The sequence below is a fragment of the Artemia sp. Qi Xiang Cuo genome, chromosome 17 (genome assembly GCF_049724085.1).
Source record: "Artemia sp. Qi Xiang Cuo chromosome 17, ASM4972408v1, whole genome shotgun sequence".
Lineage (NCBI taxonomy): Eukaryota > Metazoa > Arthropoda > Branchiopoda > Anostraca > Artemiidae > Artemia > Artemia sp. Qi Xiang Cuo.
Window position 1 is genome coordinate 27,329,342 of NC_142810.1, and position 20,797 is coordinate 27,350,138.

Consider the following 20,797-nt stretch of genomic DNA (forward strand, 5'->3'; position numbering starts at 1 on the left):
TAAGAAAACGGCGGCTATAAGTCAAATCCTTCTGATATTCCTTGATAAGTTTTCCGGCAGTCCTCTCCATAAGTTTTAAAATGTCTTTGAAAATCACGTCTAATATCAAGAATCATAGTTTATGTTCTGGAATTTACATAAATACTAGTTTACCTGTAATTAAACAATTAGTTCGTTCTAGGTTCACTTATCCTGAATTTTTACTGCCTTCGAGCATACCGAGATTACTTATCTGACTAGCCCGATTACTTATTCTTAATGTTTCGCGAAGTGTAAGTGGTGTCAGACTTTAGCAGGATTCCTATTTGAAATGGTCTGGATTAGTTATCGGATAAGTTACACATACTAATTTTAGAAAATGTAAGACAAGCGAGGATAAGTGACGCCATATGTAAACAAGTAGTAGCAGTTATAGAACTTGTAATTTGAGGGACCAAGGTATACCACTGGAGCGTAAAAAAAACAAACAAAAGGAATTTAATATGGGATGTCAAATAAACCGGGGGGGGGGGGGCCTGGCCCATGCCTAGGATAGCCACTGTAAACAAGTAATTCAATCACTTCAAAAAAGAAAATGCGCAGGGAACAAAAAGGGACAGTTATCCAACAACTAATCAAGACCGTTTCAAGTAGTAAACATCCTAGCCTTTGATGTCATTTATGTCTTAGCAAACGCTATGGTTAAGTAATCAGTCTTGACAGATAAGTAGTATTTTTATGCTTAAACGCGCTACATATAACTGATTAATTTTGATAAACGAAATTTAGTTCAATTAATTTCAGTTGGAATGCTCCAATTATTAACTAGCTCACTTTTCCAGCGACACAGGGTCGTCATAAATCCATTGAAAAGTCTGCTTGCAATTGACGCCCTTAATTTATCCATTGGTTTAAAAAGAAAAGAAACTTATAATAACCTGTACAGTCGTTTACCATCTAGATTGGTAGTTGTAATTTGGAACCATGTGCCAAATTACAAATAAGTTTTGTAAGACGGAATTAGCATGAAACCTGAAAAGATAAAGATGATTTGTTTATCTTTGGTTTTTCTTTTGTTTTTTTAGGTTAATTAAAAAAACTTTTTCAACAAAATAATTTTTTTTTTTTAAGAAAAGTAAAGAACTCCATTAAACCAAAATGAACAAAAAAGAATTAAATAATCTACCAAGAATACAACTACCACAAATCAGTATCAATAAATAAGTGAAACCCGAAACGAACAAAATAAACAAAATAAGTTTTTTTTTTTTAAAGTAAAGAACTCCATTAAACCAAAATGAACAAACAAGAATCAAATAATCTACCAATAATACTCCACCAATATTCTAATACCAATACTCTAATCTATCTAGAAATAATCTACCAAGAAGACAACTACCACAAATCAGTATCAATAAATAAATGAAACCCGAAACGAACAAAAAAAACAAAATAAGTTTTTAAAAAAAAGTAAAGAACTCCATTAAACCAAAATCAGCAAAAAGAATCAAATAATCTACAATGAATACTCTACCAATACTCTAATACCAATAGTCTAATCTATAAAGAAATAATCTACCAAGAATACAACTACCACAAATCAGTATCAATAAATAAATGAAACCCGAAACGAACAAGATAAACAAAATAAGTTTTTTAAAAAAAAGTAAAGAACTCCAATAAACAAAATGAACAAAAAAGAATCAAATAATCTACCAAGAATACTCTACCAATGCTCTAATACCAATACTCTAATTTATCAAGAAATAATCTACCAAGAATACAACTACCACAAATCAGTATCGATAAATAAATGAAACCCGAAACGAACAAAATAAACAAAATAATTTTTTTTTTAAGTAAAGTATTCCATTAAACCAAAAGGAACAAAAAAGAATCAAATAATCTACCAAGATTACTCTACCAATACTCTAATACCAATACTCTAATCTATCAAGAAATAATCTACCAAGAACACAACTACCACAAATCAGTATCAATAAATAAATGAAACCCGAAACAAACAAATTAAACAAAATAATTTTTTTTTTTTTTAAAGTAAAGAACTCTATTAATCCAAAATGAACAAAAAAGAATCGAATAATCTACCAAGAATACAACTACCACAAATCAGTATCAATAAATACATGAAACCCGAAACGAACAAAATAAACAAAATAAGTTTTTTAAAAATAGTAAAGAACTCCTTTAAACCAAAATGAACAAAAAAGATCAAATAATCTACCAAGAATACAACTACCACAAATCAGTATCAATAAATAATTGAACCCGAAACGAACAAAATAAACAAAATAAGTTTGTTTTTTTTTAAGTAAGGAACTCCATTAAACCAAAATGAACAAAAAAAAATCAAATGGTCTACCAAGAATACTCTACCATTACTCTAATACCAATACTCTAACCTATCAAGAAATAATCTACCAGGAATACAACTACCACAAATCAGTATCAATAAATAAATGAAACCCGAAACGAACAAAATATACAAAATAAGTTTTTTCAAAAAAAAGTAAAGAACTCCATTAAACCAAAATGAACAAAAAAGCATCAAATAAGCTACCAAGAATACTCTACCAATACTATAATACCAATACTCTAATCTATCAAGAAATAATCTACTAAGAATACAACTACCACAAATCAGTATCAATAAATAAATGAAACCCGAAGTGAACAAAATAAACAAAATAAGTTTTTTTTTTAAAGTAAAAAACTCCTTTTAACCAAAATGAACAAAAAAGAATCAAATAATCTACCAAGAATACTCTACCAATACTCTAATAACAATACTCTAATCAATCAAGAAATAATCTACCAAGAATACAACTACCACAAATCAGTATCAATAAATAAATGAAACCCAAAACGAACAAAATAAACAAAATAAGTTTTTTTTAAAGTACAGAACTCCATTAAACCAAAATGAACAAAAAGGAATCAAATAATCTACCACGAATACTCTACCAATACTCTAATATCAATAGTCTAATCAATCAAGAAATAATCTACCAAGAATACAACTACCACAAATCAGTATCAATAAATAAATGAAACACGAAACGAACAAAATAAACATAATAAGTTTTTTAAAAAAAGTAAAGAAATCCATTAAATCAAAATGAACAAAAAAGAATTTAATAATCTACCAAGAATACTCTACCAATACTCTAATCTATCAAGAAATAATCTACCAAGAATACAACTACCACAAATCAGTATCGATAAATAAATGAAACCCGAAACGAACAAAATAAACAAAATAATTTTTTTTAAGTAAAGTATTCCATTAAACCAAAAGGAACAAAAAGAATCAAATAATCTACCAAGATTACTCTACCAATACTGTAATGCCAATACTCTAATCTATCAAGAAATAATCTACCAAGAACACAACTACCACAAATCAGTATCAATAAATAAATGAAACCCGAAACGAAAAAATTAAACAAAATAAGTTTTTTTTTTTAAAGTAAAGAACTCTATTAATCCAAAATGAACAAAAAAGAATCGAATAATCTACCAAGAACACAACTACCACAAATCAGTATCAATAAATAAATGAAACCCGAAACGAACAAATTAAACAAAATAAATTTTTTTAATAAAGTAAAGACCTCTATTAATCCAAAATGCACAAAAAAGAATCGAATAATCTACCAAGAATACAACTACCACAAATCAGTATCAATAAATAAATGAAACCCGAAACGAACAAAATAAACAAAATAAGTTTTTAAAAATAGTAAAGAACTCCATTAAACCAAAATGAACAAAAAAGATCAAATAATCTACCAAGAATACTCTACCAATACTCTAATACCAACACTCTAATCTATCAAGAAATAATCTACCAAGAATACAACTACCACAAATCAGTATCAATAAATAAATGAAACCCGAAACGAACAAAATAAACAAAATAAGTTTTTTTTTTTTAAAGTAAAGAACTCCACTAAACCAAAATGAACAAAAAAAAAAAATAAATCAAATAATCTACCAAGAATAATCTACCATTACTCTAATACCAATACCCTAACCTATCAAGAAATAATCTACCAGGAATACAACTACCACAAATCAGTATCAATAAATAAATGAAACCCGAAACGAACAAAATAAACAAAATAATTTTTTTCAAAAAAAAGTAAAGAACTCCATTAAACCAAAATGAACAAAAAAGCATCAAATAAGCTACCAAGAATACTCTACCAATACTCTAATACCAATACTCTAATCTATCAAGAAATAATCTACCAAGAATACAACTACCACAAATCAGTATCAATAAATAAATGAAACCCGAAGTGAACAAAATAAACAAAATAATTTTTTTTTTTTAAAGTAAAAAACTCCATTTAACCAAAATGAACAAAAAAGAATCAAATAATCTACCAAGAATACTCTACCAATACTCTAATACCAATACTCTAATCAATCAAGAAATAATCTGCCAAGAATACAACTACCACAAATCAGTATCAATAAATAAATGAAACCCGAAAAGTAACAAAATAAACAAAATAATTTTTTTTTTTTTAAAGTACAGAACTCCATTAAACCAAAATGAACAAAAAGGAATCAAATAATCTACCACGAATACTCTACCAATACTCTAATATCAATACTCTAATCTATCAAGAAATAATCTACCAAGAATACAACTACTAAAAATCAGTATCAATAAATAAATGAAACACGAAACGAACAAAACAAACCAAATAAGATTTTTTTTTTTTAAGTAAAGAAATCCATTAAATCAAAATGAACAAAAAAGAATCAAATAATCTACCAAGAATACTCTACCAATACTCTAATCTATCAATAAATAATCTACCAAGAATACAACTACCATAAATCAGTATCAGTAAATAAATGAAACCCGAAACGAACAAAATAAAAAAAAATAAGTTTTTTTTTAAAAGTAAAGAACTCCATTAAATCAAAATGAACAAAAATAGAATCACATAATCTACCAAGAATACAACTACCACAAATAGTATCAATAAATAAATGAAACCCGAAACAAACAGAAATTAAAATAAATAAGAGTTAAACTCAAAACGAGCAGAAATCAATATGAGCGGGGTTCTAAACCCCAAGCTTTCTTAAAGCCAGAATACAATTTTTACTTTACTGAAAAAAAAATCAAATGAATTTACGGGAAAAAATGTGCATTGTCAGTTTAATATACATAGGCTGATATTTATTCCTTAAAATCTTAATTGATTTTTGATTTCATAAAGTTAAAAAAGTGAAAACGTTTCAAAGAATTTTTTTCAGTAAAGTACAAATTTTATTCTGGCTTTTACAAAGCTTGGGGCTTAGAACCCTACTCATATTAGTTTCTCGTCGTTTTGAGTTTGACTATTATTTATTTTAATTTCTGTTGGTTTTGGGTTCCATTTATTTACTGATACTGATTTGTGGTAGTTGCATTCTTGGCAGATTATTTGAGTCTATTTTTGTTCATTTCGGTTTAATGGAGTTCATTTACTTTTTTTAAAAAAAGTAAATGAAACAAAAAAAAACAACAACAACAACAACAAAATTTTTTTGAAAAAGTCCTTTTTTAATTAATTTCTGTTCGTTTTATATTGACATAGTCATTTTCAGAAAGAAAGACTGAGCCTCTTCTAAAGTTAAACAACCATCCCTTCCATAAAAGCCTTGAATACCCCTGGGTATTGGTTACAACCGTTACCCCTAATCTCTGGGAATGTTTTTAACCCCAAAGGCCTTGTTATATGATATTTAGACCATTTTGAATAGAATATCTATCCCCAATTTATATTTGATGCATTTTGGGACAATACGACGTGTTTGTGCGGTGGTGGCGAAAGGGGGGGGGGGTTATAGCTGCTCTCCGATCACTTTGACTCTTAAAAAGAACACTTGAGTGTCTGATTACCAATCCAATCAGCCCCCTATGAAGTTTATATGACCAAACTTTATATAAAAACCTTATATGTCCCCAGGGTACAACTTACAACCCTTACCCTGAGGGATGGGAGTTTTGTTATCCTCAGAGACATAGTTTCCAGACAGTTCTGATACGCTATGCTGACCGTTCTGATAGACCGTTCTGCTATCTCAAAATTTTGATTGGAAGTGTTTGAGGTAATTATGGGCGTGAGTAGGGGGCATTTGCCCTTTGATCACTTTCTACTAATAAAAAGGCATTAGTGTTCTCGATTTCCAATCCAAGAAGCCCTTTTTGAAGCTTCTAAGAAAAAAAATTCTATATAAACCTATATAATCCCCCTAGGGCATAACTTACGATTATTGTCCTGAGTGCTATGGGGGGAGAAATTTCCAATCGAATGAGCCCTTTTTGAAATTTCTACGACAACATTTTCCATAAAAAAATTATATGCCTCCAGGGTATAACTTACAACCTTAGCCCTGAGGGCTGTGGGGGGGGGGGGGAGGTTGTCATCCTCAAACACATAATTTCTAGAACGTTCAACTACGTTCAACAAAATGGCTATCTCCAAATTTTGATTTGATGTGTTTGGGGTAATGGTGGACACGAGAGGGGAGTTAGTTACCCCCCAATCCCTTTCGACAAACAAAAAGGGCACTAGCCCTTTTTGAAGTTTCTACAAGATCGCTTTATATAAAGACCTTATATGACCCCAGGTCATAATTTGAAACCCTTGCCCTGAGGGCTGTAGGAGGTTTGTCATCCTCAAAGACACAATTTCCAGCAGTTTCAACTACGTTGAAAAAAATGGCTATCTCAAAATTTTGATTGTATGTGTTTGGGGAAATGATGAGCGTGAGAGGGGTTAGTTGCCCTCCATTCATTTCAACTATTAAAAAGTGCACTATCCCACTCAATTTCCAATTGAATGAGCCTCTTTTAAAGTTTCTACGACAACGCTATCTATAAAAACCTTATATGCAGCCAGGGCATAACTTACATCCTTTGCCCTGGGGGCTCCGGTGGGTTTGTCATCCACAAATACATAATTTCCAGAACTTTCAACTACCTTGAACAAAATGGCTATCCCAAAACTTTGATTGAATGTGTTTGGGGAAATGGTGGGCGTGAGAGGGGGGGTTAGTTGCTCTCCATTCACTTTCGACTATTGAAAAACCTTATATGCCTCCAGGGCATAACTTCCAACCCTTGCCCTGACTGCTCTGAGGGGATTATCATCCTCAAAGACCTAATTTCACGAACTTCAATTACGTTGAATAAAATGGCTATCTCAAAATTTTGATTGGATGTAGTTGGGAAATGGTAGGCGTGAGTGGGGGGGGGGGGGGGTAATTACCCTTCAATCACTTTCGACTATGAAAAAGGGCACTATTCCTTTCAATTTCCAATCGAATGAGCCAGTTTTGAAGTTTCTACAAAATCGCTTTCTATAAAAACCTTACATAACCCCAGTTCATAATTTAAAACTCTTGCCCTGAGGGTTGTGGGGGAGGGGTTGTCATCCTTAAAGACATAATTTCCAGAAATTTCAACTACGTTGGAAAAAAATGGCTATTTCAAAATTTTGAGTGTATGTGTTTTGGGAAATGATGGGTGTTAGAGGGTGTTAGTTGCCCTCCAATCATTTTCAATTATTAAAAAGGGAAATAGCTATTTCAATTTCGAATCGAATGAACCCTTTTTGAAGTTTCTACGACAATACCTTTTATAAAAATCTTACATGCCCCCAGGGCATAACTTAAAACCCTTACCCTGAAGACTCAGTGGGAAGTGTCCTGCTCAAAGACATAATTGATTTCAACTATGTTGAACAAAATGACTATCTCAAAATTTTGATTGGATGTGTGTGGGGAAATGGTGGGCGTGAAAGGGGGGTTAGTTGCCCTCTAATCCTTTTTGACCATTAAGATGGGCAGTAGCCATTTTAATTTGCAATTGATTGAACCCTTTTTGAAGTTTCTACGACAATGCGTTCTATAAGAACCTTATGTGCCCCAGGGCCTAACTTACAACCCTGGCCCTGAGGACTGTGGGGGGCTGTCATTCTTAAAAACCTAATTTCCAGAACTTTCAACTACGTTAAACAAAAAGGCTATCTCAAAATTTTGATTGGATGTGTTTGGGGGAAAGGTGGGCGTGAGAGGGGAGTTAGTTGCCCTCCAATCATTTTCGACTATTAAAAAGGACACTAGCCCTTTGAATTTTCAATCAAATGAGCCCTTCTTCAAGTTTTTACGACAAAGCTTTCAATAAAAATCATCCATGCGAGGGGGGTTTAGTCACCCTCCAATCACTTTTGACTATTAAAAAGGAGACTGACCCTCTCAATTTCCAGTTGAATGAGCCCCTTTTGAAGTTACTACGACAACACTATCTATAAAAACCTTATATGCCCCCAGGGCATAAGTTATAACCTTTTCCAGGGGGCTCTGGGGGGTTTGTCATTCTCAAATATATAATTTCAAGAATTTTCAACCACGTTGAACAAAATAGCTATCTCAAAACTTTGACTAAATGTGTTTGGGAAAATGGTGGGCGTGGGAGGGGGGTTAGTTCCTCTCCATTCAGTTTCGACTATTAAAAGGGGCACTAGTCCTTCCAATTTATAATCAAATGAGCCCTTTTTGAAGTTTCTACGACAAAACTTTCCATAAAAAGAAAGCTCTGAGGGGTTATCATTCTCGAAGACCTTATTGCCAGTACTTTTAACTACATTGAACAAAATGAATATTTAAAAATTTTGATTCGATGTGTTTGGGGAAATGGTGGGCGTAAGAGGAAGGTTTGTTGCCATTCAGTCACTTTCGACTATTAAAAAAGGGCACTAGCCCTTTCAATTTCCAATCGAATGAGCTCTTTTTAAAGTTCCAACGACAACGATTTATATACAAACCTTATGTGCCCCCTGGGCATAACTGACAATTCTTGCCCTGAGGGATGTGGGGGGTTTTCATCCTCAAAGACATAATTTCCAGAACTTTTAACTACGTTGAAAAAAATTGGCTATCTCAAAAATTTTGAAATTGAGGAAATGTTGGGTGTGAGAGGGGGCTAGTTGCCCTACAATCATTTTCAACTATCAAAAAGGGCACTGGCCATTTCAATGTCCAATCGAATGAACCCTTTAGAAGTTTCTACGACCACGCTTTCTATAAGAACCTTATATGCCCCCAGGGCATAACATAAAACCCTTGCCCGGAGGGCCGGCGGGGGGGGGGGGGCGCGGGGTTGTTATCCTTAAAGACCTAATTTCCAAAACTTTTATCTACGTTGAACAAACTGGCTATCTGAAAATTTTGATTGGATGTGTCTGGGAAAAGGTAGACGGGAAAGGGGGATTAATTGTCCTCCAATCACTATTAAAAAGGGCACTAGCCCTTTGAATTTTTAATCGGATGAGCCCTTTTTCAAGTTTCTACGACATAGCTTTCAATAAAACCTTTATATGCCCCAGGGCACAACTTACAACCCTTGCCCTGAAAACTGCGAGGGAGTGTCCTGCTCAAAGATATAATTTCCAGAACTTTCTCAAATTTTGATTGGATGTGTTTGGATATATACTGGGCGTGGAAGGGGTGTTAGTTGCCTTCCAGTAACTTTCGACTATTAAAGAAGGTATTAGCCATTTCAATTTCCAGTCGAATGAGCCCTTTTTAAGGTTTCTACGACAAAACCTTCTATAAAAACCTTATATGCCCCCAGGGCATAACTTAAAACCCTTGCCCTGAGGGCTCTGGGTGGGGGTTTGTCCCCCCCGCCATTAAAAGGGGAACTAGCAATTTGAACTTCCAATCGAGTGAGCCCATTTTGAAGTTTCTATGACAACACTTTCTATAAAAACCTTGTATGCCCCCAGAGCATAACTTACAACCCTTTCCCTGAAGACTGAGGGGGGAGTGTCCGGCTCAAATACATAATTTCCAGAACTTTCAATTGCGTTTAACAAATTGGCTATCTCGAAATTTTGATTGGATGTGTTTGGGGAAATGGTGGGCTTGGAAGGGGTGTTAGTTGCCTTCCAATCACTTTCGACCATTAAAATGGGCACTAGCCATTTCAAATTCCAATCCATAACTTACAACGCTTTTTTTTTATTGGATGGAATGAAAATGTTGATTGGATGTGTTTGGGGAAAAGGGGGGCGTGGGAGGGGGGCTAGTTGCCCTTCAACCACTTTAGACTATAAAGGACAATAGCCCTTTGAATTTCCCATTGAATGATCCCTTTTTGAAGTTTCTCTGAAAAAGCTTTCTATAAAAACCTTATATGCCCCCAGGGCATAATTTAAAACTCTTGCCCTGTGCGGTGTGGGGGAAGTGTCCTCAATAATATTATGTCTATCTGTAAATTACATCCATTGAACAAAATGGCTATCTCAAGATTTTGATTGTATGTGTTTGGGGAAATGGTAGGCGTGGATGGGGTGTTAGTTGTCTTCCAATCACTTTCGACTATTAAAAAGGGCACTAGCCATTCCAATTTCCAATCGAATGAGCCCTTTTTCAAGTTTCTACGACAACGCTTTCTATAAAAACCTTATATGACCCCAGGGCATAACTTACAACCCCTGCCCTGAGGACTGGGGGGGGGGGGGGGTTGTAATCCTCAACCACGTAATTTCCAGAACTTACAACTACGTTGAACAAAATGGCTATCTAAAAATGTTGATTGGATATGTTTGGGGAAAAGATGGGCGTGAAAGGGGGAATAGGTGCCCTCTAATCACTTTCGACTATTAAAAAGGGCACTAGCCCTTTCAATTTTCAATCGAGTGAGCCCTTTTTGAAGTTTTTACGACAAAGCTTTTAATAAAACCTTTATATGCCCCGGGGCACAACTTATAACCCTTACCCTGAAGACTGTGGGGAGTGTCCTTGTCAAAAACATAATTTTTATCTGGAAATCAACTATGCTGAACAAAATGGCTATCTCAAAATTTTTATTGGATGTGTTTGGGGAAATGGTGGGCGTGGAAGGGGTGTTTGTTGCATTCCAATCACTGTCGACAATTAAAAAGGGCACAGAACTTTCCATTACGTGAACATAATGGCTATGTAAAAATTTTGATTGGATGTGTTTGGGGAAAAGATGGGCGTTAGAGGGGGGTTAGCTGCTCTCAACTTTCGACCTTAAATAGGGCACTATCCCTTTGAATTTCAATCAAATGAGCCCTTTTTGAAGTTTCTACGACAAATCTTTCTATAAAAACCTTATATGCCCCCAGGGCATAACTTACAACCCTTGCCCTGAGGGCTGTGGGGGAGTGTTCTCCAAAATATAATTTCCATCTAGAAATCAACTACGCTAAACAAAATGGCTATCTCAGAATTTCGATTGGATGTGTTTGGGGAAATGGTAGGCGTGGAAGGGGTGTTAGTTCCCTTCCACTCACTTTCGAATATTAAAAGGGCACTAGCCATTTCAAATTCCAGTCAAATGAACCTTTTTTGAAGTTTCTACGACAACACTTTCTATAAAAACCTTACATGGCCCCCAGGGCATAACTTACAACCCTTGCCCTGTGGGCTGAGGGGGGGGTTTCATCCTCAAAGACCTAGTTTCCAGAACTTTCAACTACATTGAACAAAATGGCTATCTAAAAAATTGGATTGGATGTGTTTGGGGAAAAGGTGGGCGTGAAAGGGGGATTAGTTGCCCTCCAATCATTTTCAACTGTTAAAAAGGGCACTAGCCCTTTGAATTTCCAATTGAATGAGCCTTTTTTGAAGTTTCTAAGACAAAGCTTTCTATAAAACCTTTATGTGCCCCGGGGCACAACATATAACCCTTGCCCTGAAGACTGTGGGGAGTATCCTTCTCAAAAACATAATTTTATCTGGAAATCAACTATGCTGAACAAACTGGCTATCTCAAAATTTTTATTGGATATGTTTGGGGAAATGGTGCGCGTGGAAGGGGTGTTACTTGCATTCCAATCACTGTTGACAATTAAAAAGGGCACAGAACTTTCCATTACGTTGAACAAAATGGCTATCTCAAAATTTTGATTAGACGTGTTTGGGGAAAAGATGGGCGTTAGAGGGGGGTTAGCTGCTCTCAACTTTCGACCTTAAATAGGGCACTAGCCCTTTGAATTTACAATCAAATGAGTCTTTTTTAAAGTTTCTACGACAACTATTTCTATAAAAAACTTAGATGTCCCAGGGCAGAACTAACAACCCTTGCCTTGAGGACTGTGGGGGAGTTTCCTGCTCGAAAACATAATTTATATTTGGAAGTCAACTACGCTAAACAAAATGCTTGTCTCAAAATTTTGATTGGATGTGTTTGGGGAAATGGTAGGCGTGGAAGGGGTGTTAGTTCCCTTCCACTCACTTTCGAATATTAAAAAGGGTACTAGCCATTTCAATTTCCAGTCAAATGAGCCCTTTTTGAAGTTTCTACGAAAACAATTTCTGTAAAAACCTTATATGCCCCCAGGGTATAACTTACAACCCTTGCCCTGAGGGCTGAGGTGGGGGGGAGTTTTCATCCTCAAAGACCTAATTTCCAGAACTTTCAACTACGTTGAACAAAATATCTATCTAAAAAGTTGGATTGGATATGTTTGGGGAAAAGGTGGGCGTGAAAGAAGGATTAGTTGCCCTCCAATCACTTTCGACCATTGAAAAGGGCAGTAGCCCATTGAGTTTTCAAACGAATGAGCCCTTTTTCAAGTTTCTACGACAAACCTTTAAATAAAACCTTTATATGCCCCAGGGCACAACTTATAAGCCTTGCCCTGAAGACTGTGGGGGAGTGTCCTTCTCAAAGATATAATTTCCAGAACTTTCAACTTCGTTTAACACAATAGCTATCTCAAAATTTTGATTGCATGTGTTTGGATATATAGTGGGTGTAGAAGGGGTCGTTAGTTGCCTTCCTATTACTTTCGACTATTAAAAGGGGCACTAGCAATTTGAGTTTCCAATCGAATGAGCCCTTTTTGAAGTTTATATGACAACACTTTATATAAAAACCTTATATGCCCCCAGGGAATAACTTACAACCCTTGCCCTGAAGACTGAGGGGGGGGGGAGTGTCCTGCTCAAAGACATAATTTCCAAAATTTTCAACTGCGTTGAACAAATTGGCTATCTAAAAAATTTGATTGGATGTGTTTGGGGAACTGGGGGGCTTGGAAGGGGTGATAGTTTCCTTCCAATCACTTTCGACCATTAAAATGGGCACTAGCCATTTCAAATTGCAATCCATAACTTACAACACTTTTTTTGATTGGATTGGATGAAAATTTTGGTTTGATGTGTTTGGGGAAAAAGGAGCGTGAGAGGGGGGTTAGTTGCCCTTCAACCACTTTCGACTATAAAGGGCAATTTCCCTTTGAATTTCCCATTGAATGAGCCCTTTTTGAAGTTTCTCCATCAAAGCTTTCTATAAGAACTTTATATGCCCCCAGGGCATAATTTACAACTCTTGCCCTGTGCGGTTTGGGGGAAGTCTCCTCAAAAATATTATTTCTATCTGGAAATTAACTCCATTGAACAAAATGGCTATCTCAAAATTTTGATTGGATGTGTTTGGGGAAATGGTGGGCGTGAGAGGGGGGTTAGTTGTCTTCCAATCAATTTCAACTATTAAAAAGGGCACTGGCCCTTTCAATTTCCAATCAATTGAGCTCTTTTTGAAGTTTCTACGACAATGCTTTCTATAAAAACCTTATATGCCCCCAGGGCATAACTTACAACCCTTGCCCTGAGGAATGCAGGGGGGGGGGTTGTCCTCCTCAAAGAACTAATTTCCAGAACTTTCAACAACATTGATTAAAATGGCTATCTCAAAATTTTGATTGGATGTGTTTGGGGTAAAGATGGGCGTTAGAGGGGGGTTAGCTGCCCTCCAATCATTTTCGACCTTAAAGAGGGCTCTAACCCTTTGAATTGCAATCAAATGAGCCCTTTTTGAAGTTTCTATGACAAAGATTTCTATAAAAACCTTATATGCCCCCAGGGAATAACTTACAACCCTTGCCCTGACGGCTGTGTGGGAGTGTCCTCCTCAAAAACATAATTTCTATCAGGAATTTAACTACGCTAAACAAAATGGCTATCTTAAAATTTTGATTGGATGTGTTTGGGGAAATGTTGGGCGTGGAAGGGGTGTTAGTTCCCTTCCACTCACTTTCGACTATTAAAAAGGGCACTAGCCATTTCAATTTCCAATCAAATGAGACCTTTTCGAAGTTTCTACGACTACGCTTTCTATAAGAACCTTAAATGCCCCCAGGGAATAACATACAACCCTTGCCCTGAGGGTTGTGGGGGTTGTCATCCTCAAAGACCTAATTTTCAGAACTTTCAACTACATTGAACAAAATGGCTATCTCAAAATTTTGATTGGATGTATTTGAGGAAAAGGTGGGCGTGAGATAAAGGTTAGTTGCCCTCCAATCCCTTTTGACCTTAAAAAGGGTACACGCCCTTTAAATTTCCAATCGAATGAGCGTTTTTTGAAGTTTCTTTGACAAAGCTTTCAATAAAAAACCTTATATGCCCCCAGGTTATAACTTACAACCCTTGTGGGTGTGGAAGGGGTGTTAGTTGCCTTCCAATCACCGTCGACTATTAAAAAGGCCACTATCCGTTCCAATTTCGAATCAAATGAGCTATTTTCCAAGTCTCCATGACAACTCCTTCGATACGAAGTGCCCTGGTCTAAATAAATAAAACATTGTGCCAACGTCGTTCTTTACTTCGGCAGCGCTATTGCGCTGCCTATGATTTGCTATTGTGTATTTTTGGACAATTTTAATAATTCAAAAATCGGATTCTGCCAAGGTGTTGTTAATTAGTGTCTCCTCTTCAGTGTTTGCCATGCCAAAAACCAACGGTGCACTGCTGAAAAATGTTAGCTTGTCAACTCAAAAGTGAGAATCTTCAACCCTGGCGTCTAGCCTATCTAGGCTACTATTAGCTTAGGGTACTTTAATTGTTAGATTGCTTTTCCTCTTCATCCAGGGAAGTAGCCAACATAACAGTCTTCACCACAGCTATAGGCAGAATAAAAAAGATGGATTCTAATTTCTTTCTTCAACGTTTTTTTTTGTTACCCAAAATATATGGTAGAAAATGTGTTTTCATCTTCTCTTATGAGAGTTAAATAAGGCATACAAAAGCTTATGTTGCAGGAGCTTATGGAAGCTTCAATGTGATTTGCAAAGTTCCAATGTGAAAAAAATGTGAAAGCAAATTCCTTAAGCTAGTAGTGTAACTAACTCAAGATAAGCAATTAAGTGGAAATGTGAATGCGGCACTGCACAGTGTCGCCGGGTGCCGAAAAACAGAGCTTTTCATTAAGGATTTCACATTTTGTAGCAAAGCAAAATTTTGGATTCATAAGGCAATGTGACAAAGGTGTCACGGGAATTTTTTATGATGGCAAAAGTTCAACAAATTGATAAATCAACAGTCCATAGGATTTGCTCTGGTCAAGTAAATATTTTTATTAGACCTATTTGGTTATGTAGGCCAGGGGCTTACCTAGGATATAACCCCTTGTAGACTAAGCTATAGGAAGATTCGACATTTACAGCTGGTGATTGTTTTCTGATAAGTCCAAAGCTTCAATTTTCGGTAAAATTCTACTTTAGCTACTTTAGTTACTCAATAATATGATTTGGTATATATTGACCCTTTTTCTCTGGTTTTAGTTCTGAAAATGCAACTTCTATTATTTGAGCAGAATTTTAAGTCATATCAATGTTTTTTTTCAAAATTAGGAAATGTATTTATATATCTTTAAAACCTTATAAATTGGGACAGAGCAAAGTTGTGAAGCTGAAAACAATTTTTTTGAACTTCATTTAAGCAGAAGATCTATTTTGCAAGGTTTCAGTACTTCAAAATACCTTCCCAGGACATACTTTAGTCTGTAGACCCATCCCTGAAAGTTTCATTTTTCTAACCCAACCCCTTTCCAAGATAGCCAAAAGTAACTAAAGTAGAATTTTACCGATAGTAAATAAGTTAAAGGGATGACTATTAAATGGAAATAAGATTTTGGAATATATTTTAGTGAACAAGGTTAAAAGCTGAAGCTGTGTAAGGTAAGCAGTGATTTATAATTATGATAGTAATATAGGATGAAATGTGAGCCAAAAACAACTAGTAATATGCAATAATTTGCAATGTATAGAGAGGGGGAGGAGTGGAGGTAGGTACTTCAAAGTACCTTCCTGGGACATACCTTACCATATAGACCCATCCTTGAAAGTTTCATTTTCCTAACCCAACCCCTTTCCAAGAAAGTTTCACCTTCCCAGGACATACCTTAGCATATAGACCCATCCTTGAAAGTTTCATTTTCCTAACCCAACCCCTTTCCAAGATAACCAAAAGTAACTAAAGTAGAATTTTACCTTACTATCTAGCTGACATTGCTTATGGAACCCTGTTTGTGATGTCATAACTTGCTTATCATAACCCCTTTAAGGGTAGCATGCAGGTGCCAGGCGGTAGAAGACAACATTGGTGTTGATAAGCCATTTAAACTCTATTGATTAGGGAAAGGATTTGACAAGAGATAGACCAGTAAAAATATCCAAATCGTTTTTAGAGGACAAATTATGTCATGGAAAGATGTTTTTATTTTTACAGGTCCATCCAGTCATGAAGTTTCTGTTGAGTTTATTGAAACACTAACACAGACTTTCTGTAATTACAGACTCTCCTTAAAACGTTTAAAAGTATGAAGATGTACCTTAGCCATGGGGGAAGTTGTGCTTGGGGTGGATTTCTAAGGGGAGAATCTTCCTTTGGGAGGGAAATTTCTGATGAGTGAATATTCTGGGGAAAATGTTACACTGGGGGTTTTGACAGAATTACTATAGGCCTAGAAAATTCTTTTTAACTGTTTTACATTCTCTTTGCCAAATTTTTTATATGGAGATGTTCCAGGGAAATATCCAGGGGTTTTTTTCCATGCGTTTTGTCTTCTGGGAAATAATTTCCACAGAAGGGGGCGTTTCTAGAGTGACCAACAAACCAATATATAGATTAAGTCTTATTCCAATGAAAAAATGCTAAGGAGAATTTTTGAGGGTGAATTGTCTGCAAGCAATTTTACAAAGGCTGGATTCTCAGCAAGGAAAGAATTGTCTGGAGGGAATTTGACAGCAGAAGGTGCACTTTATGTTGCATGAAATTTCCACGGAAGTTTTCCGTGGGGGGAGGGGTATATTTCATAGAGGGTAAGCCAGATTTACCGGCATTATTTGAAAAATGTTCAGAAATTAAATAAAAAACAAGTTTTTTTTAACTGAAAGTAAGTAGCAACGTTAAAACTTAAAACGAACAATAATTATTCCATATATGAAAGGGGCTGTCTCCTCCTCAACCCCTTGCTCTTTACGCTAAAGTAGCATAAAGAGCAAGGCGTTGAGGAGGGGACAGTCCCTTTCATATACAGAATAATTGCTGTTTGTTTTAAGTTTTAATGTTGCTCCTTACTTTCATTTAAAAAAAACAACTTGTTTTTTTTATTTAATCTCATAAAGACGATACTTTTGTCAACATATGAAGAACCATGTATATTGCAATTGTATGTGTCTGATTTATATGTAAAGTAACACAAGAGACAAAAATTAACGAACAAGAGAGAGATCAACAACAGCAACCTTATAAGAAAATCGAAATATATTTTCTTGTGATTATTATTGCTTCTAATCAGCAGTTGTACCAAACCTATCCTGCTCAAGTCATCCTCAGGGCTATACTGTGGTGTTTATCCTCTCCATAGTATAGTGCAGAGGGTTTGATATCATCTATTTTCCCTTCTTGTTTTAGTTTTATATTTGTGCTTAAAGCTTTTTCAAATAGGAATTGTTTAGAAGCCCTCCAAAAAAAAACGTCCCTCAAGATCCCAAATCAAAGTCCATAGTGAAAGATACCCATCCTGGCTGGTCAAGCACATTATCTGAAAGTTCTAATGATAGCTCCAATTCGGAGAATAGGACAATGATAACTGTAGATCCTAATGAAAACATAAATGATGATAATGGGTTTCAAGAGGTCCCCTCTAGAAGCTCTAGAAAAAAGAAAAAAAATCTCCCAAATTAAAAGCATTTTCCCTCTCCCTGCCAAGGATCCTCCCTCCAAAAACTTAGGAATTAACATTAAAATTACTCCCACTACCCCCTTTGAAATAAAAATTATCACTGCAATAAGAGTTGAAATTTTTAAATTGCTAAAATCAATGTTCTCTCTTAACATTAACCGTGATGGATGTCTGCTAATAGGTGTAGAAGATCAGAAATCAGCAGATACAATAATTAACCTTAAATCCCTTCTGAATATCCCAATTATTGCATCTAATTGGAACCCAAAACAATGACCAACAAAAATTGTAGTTTAATGGTCCCCCAGAGATATCTACTCAGGAGTTAAAAGAATGCTTCTCAGATTGGGTTAGAAAAAAAATCCTAGTTGAGGATGTAACCCAAATATAAAAACCTATCTCTACTCTCCTAAAAACTCGTACATCCATCTTTTTCACACTAAAGGATAAAATTGATATCCCAGAAAAATTATTCCTATTTGGGCAAATCAAACCACACAAGGAATACAAACCTAAGCCTAATCAGTGTCAGAAGTGTTTCAAACTGGGACACACGACAAACAAATGCAATGAAATTCTCCAAGAGTGTAGTAATTGTAAATCTTTCCATCCTAAAGAGCTGACAACCTGCAACAACACCCAGCCTACATGCATCAATTGCAAAGGCCCACATGAATCTATAAATAAATCATTATGCCCTACATACAAGAAAAGAGCTCTAACACTCCAAATATCAACAGAAAAGGCCATCCCATACCCCTTTGCAGCAATGGAAGCAAATGCTGCCCAACAATACCAAATAAAGCCTGTAATGAAACCAACCGAAACCCCTAAGTCAAATGCTCCCAATGCATCAAGCACCCCATATAAAACAACATCTTCTAAGCCCCCTAGCTCAAATCCCTATCAGAAGGAATCACCAAGCCAGCAAGCCTTGTTTTCCAGTGAGATGAGGCCAGCCTGGCCCTCCCTCCCAAGAAGAAACAAACCAGAAACACTACCAGGAATCAATCCCTTAACCAACAAACAGGATGCACTACCAAAAATGCAATCCCCAAATATTTGCTTATTCATTCTAAACTGTAATGCAGTTCAGGCCATGAACATACATCAACTACATAAAACAAAAATTATTGCAGAATTGGCAAAAATCTACATCCCAGATGATATGCTCATTCAAGCAAAAAAAGATCTTGCTTTACTTTTAACAAAGCTGAACATTGATACACGGTCATATGAAGAATAAATCAACAACACAACATTTATCAATACTCCAATGGAATGTAAGATCACTCACAGAAAATAAGTTAAATGAACTAATATCATTTATAAATAATAATTCCATTAATATTGCTTGCCTCCAGGAAACTCATTTAACCCAAAATCAACAAATTAAGTCTCTGAGATATACTATCCTGAGAAAGGATAGATCTTCAGAGAGAAAAGGAGGTGGTGTAGCTTTATTAGTTAATAATAATATAAAATTCTGTGGCATCAATTTTCCAGATTTTGAAAATGATGTTTATGTAATTGGTATAAGTGTTTGGCTGAATAATTTAAAAACCTACATAATAAGCTTTTATAACCCTAATGGCCAAACTACAGATGCCAAGGATTTCTTTAATTATTTAAACAATTCTAATATGTTAAAAAATATCATTATTTGTGGTGATTTCAATGCCCACAGCCTTTTGTGGGGGAATAAACCAGCAAATAAAGCTGGTAAATTTATTGAGCATATGACTTCAAATAATAATGAATTAGCTGTTGCTACCCCTCCAAACCTGAATACATATTTTAACCCCAAAAGTGGCAAATTCTCCACAATTGACCTACAAATTGTGTCTTTAAATTTTTTGAACAAAATTTACATAAATAAAACTGATAGTCTATGTACAGACCACTTTGCTATAGTTTGCTTCCTTAATGAACCTACTGAAACTTCATCTCATACCTCCAAATATATCAACACTAAAGCAAATTGGTCTATTTTCCAAAATAAGCTAAATGATGAAATTACTAGTTTCACCCAAAGTTCATGCATTTCTAACACAACAGTTGACACACATGCTGAAGCCTTGACATCTTTACTAATAAATACAGCTAATCATGATATCACCAGGACAACACCTAAGAAAACATTCCCTAAACAAATTCCTAAATCATGGTGGACAAATGAGTTCCTAAATAAATTGAGTATAAAAAATGTAGCTAGGACAGAATTCATAAAAAAACAAACACCTACTACATATTTAAAAAAATTACAAGCAGAATCTAATCTAAGAAGGACTATAATAGATGCTAAATATAAATACTGGAATAATTTTGCAAATTATCTCTCCAGAGAAACGCATGAGCCAATTATACATAAAGTCATAAGCCACATATGTGGGAAAAAGACTTCTCCCAACCCAATCCTGTATGAGCTTAAACATAATAATACCCATTATGACAATGATATTGAAAAGGCTAACCTATTTGCAATTCCTTTTGTTAATAAGCTAACATTAAATAATCAAAGCAAACTGTACACAATTCCTATGAACCCTAGCTACCAACCACACCCAGGATCCGAGTACATAACTAATCCATTTTCAATCCAGGAATTGAATAATGCAATACATCATATTAGGTCCAAAACTAGCAGCAGCTATGACAATATACACCCTACATGGATAAAGAATCTCACACCTTCATACAAACAAGAACTGCTAAATTGTTATAATCACGCTTGGGCATCTTCTAGGTTCCCCAATATATGGAAATGTTCGTCTCTTTTAC

The 20,797-nt window shown here is 35.3% G+C and overlaps 1 protein-coding gene across 2 annotated transcripts in view; it reads left to right on the forward strand.

The window, feature by feature from the left end:
- Positions 1–15,300: 15,300 nt before the first annotated feature.
- Pms2 (mismatch repair endonuclease PMS2) overlaps positions 15,301–20,797 on the forward strand; it is a 77,356-nt gene continuing 71,859 nt past the window's right edge. For both annotated transcript variants that reach the window (XM_089103552.1, XM_089103554.1), the window contains exon 1: positions 15,301–15,393. In XM_089103552.1, coding sequence (XP_088959678.1) covers positions 15,334–15,393 — 60 coding nt within the window. In that variant the 5' untranslated portion in view covers positions 15,301–15,333. The remainder of the gene's footprint in view (positions 15,394–20,797) is intronic.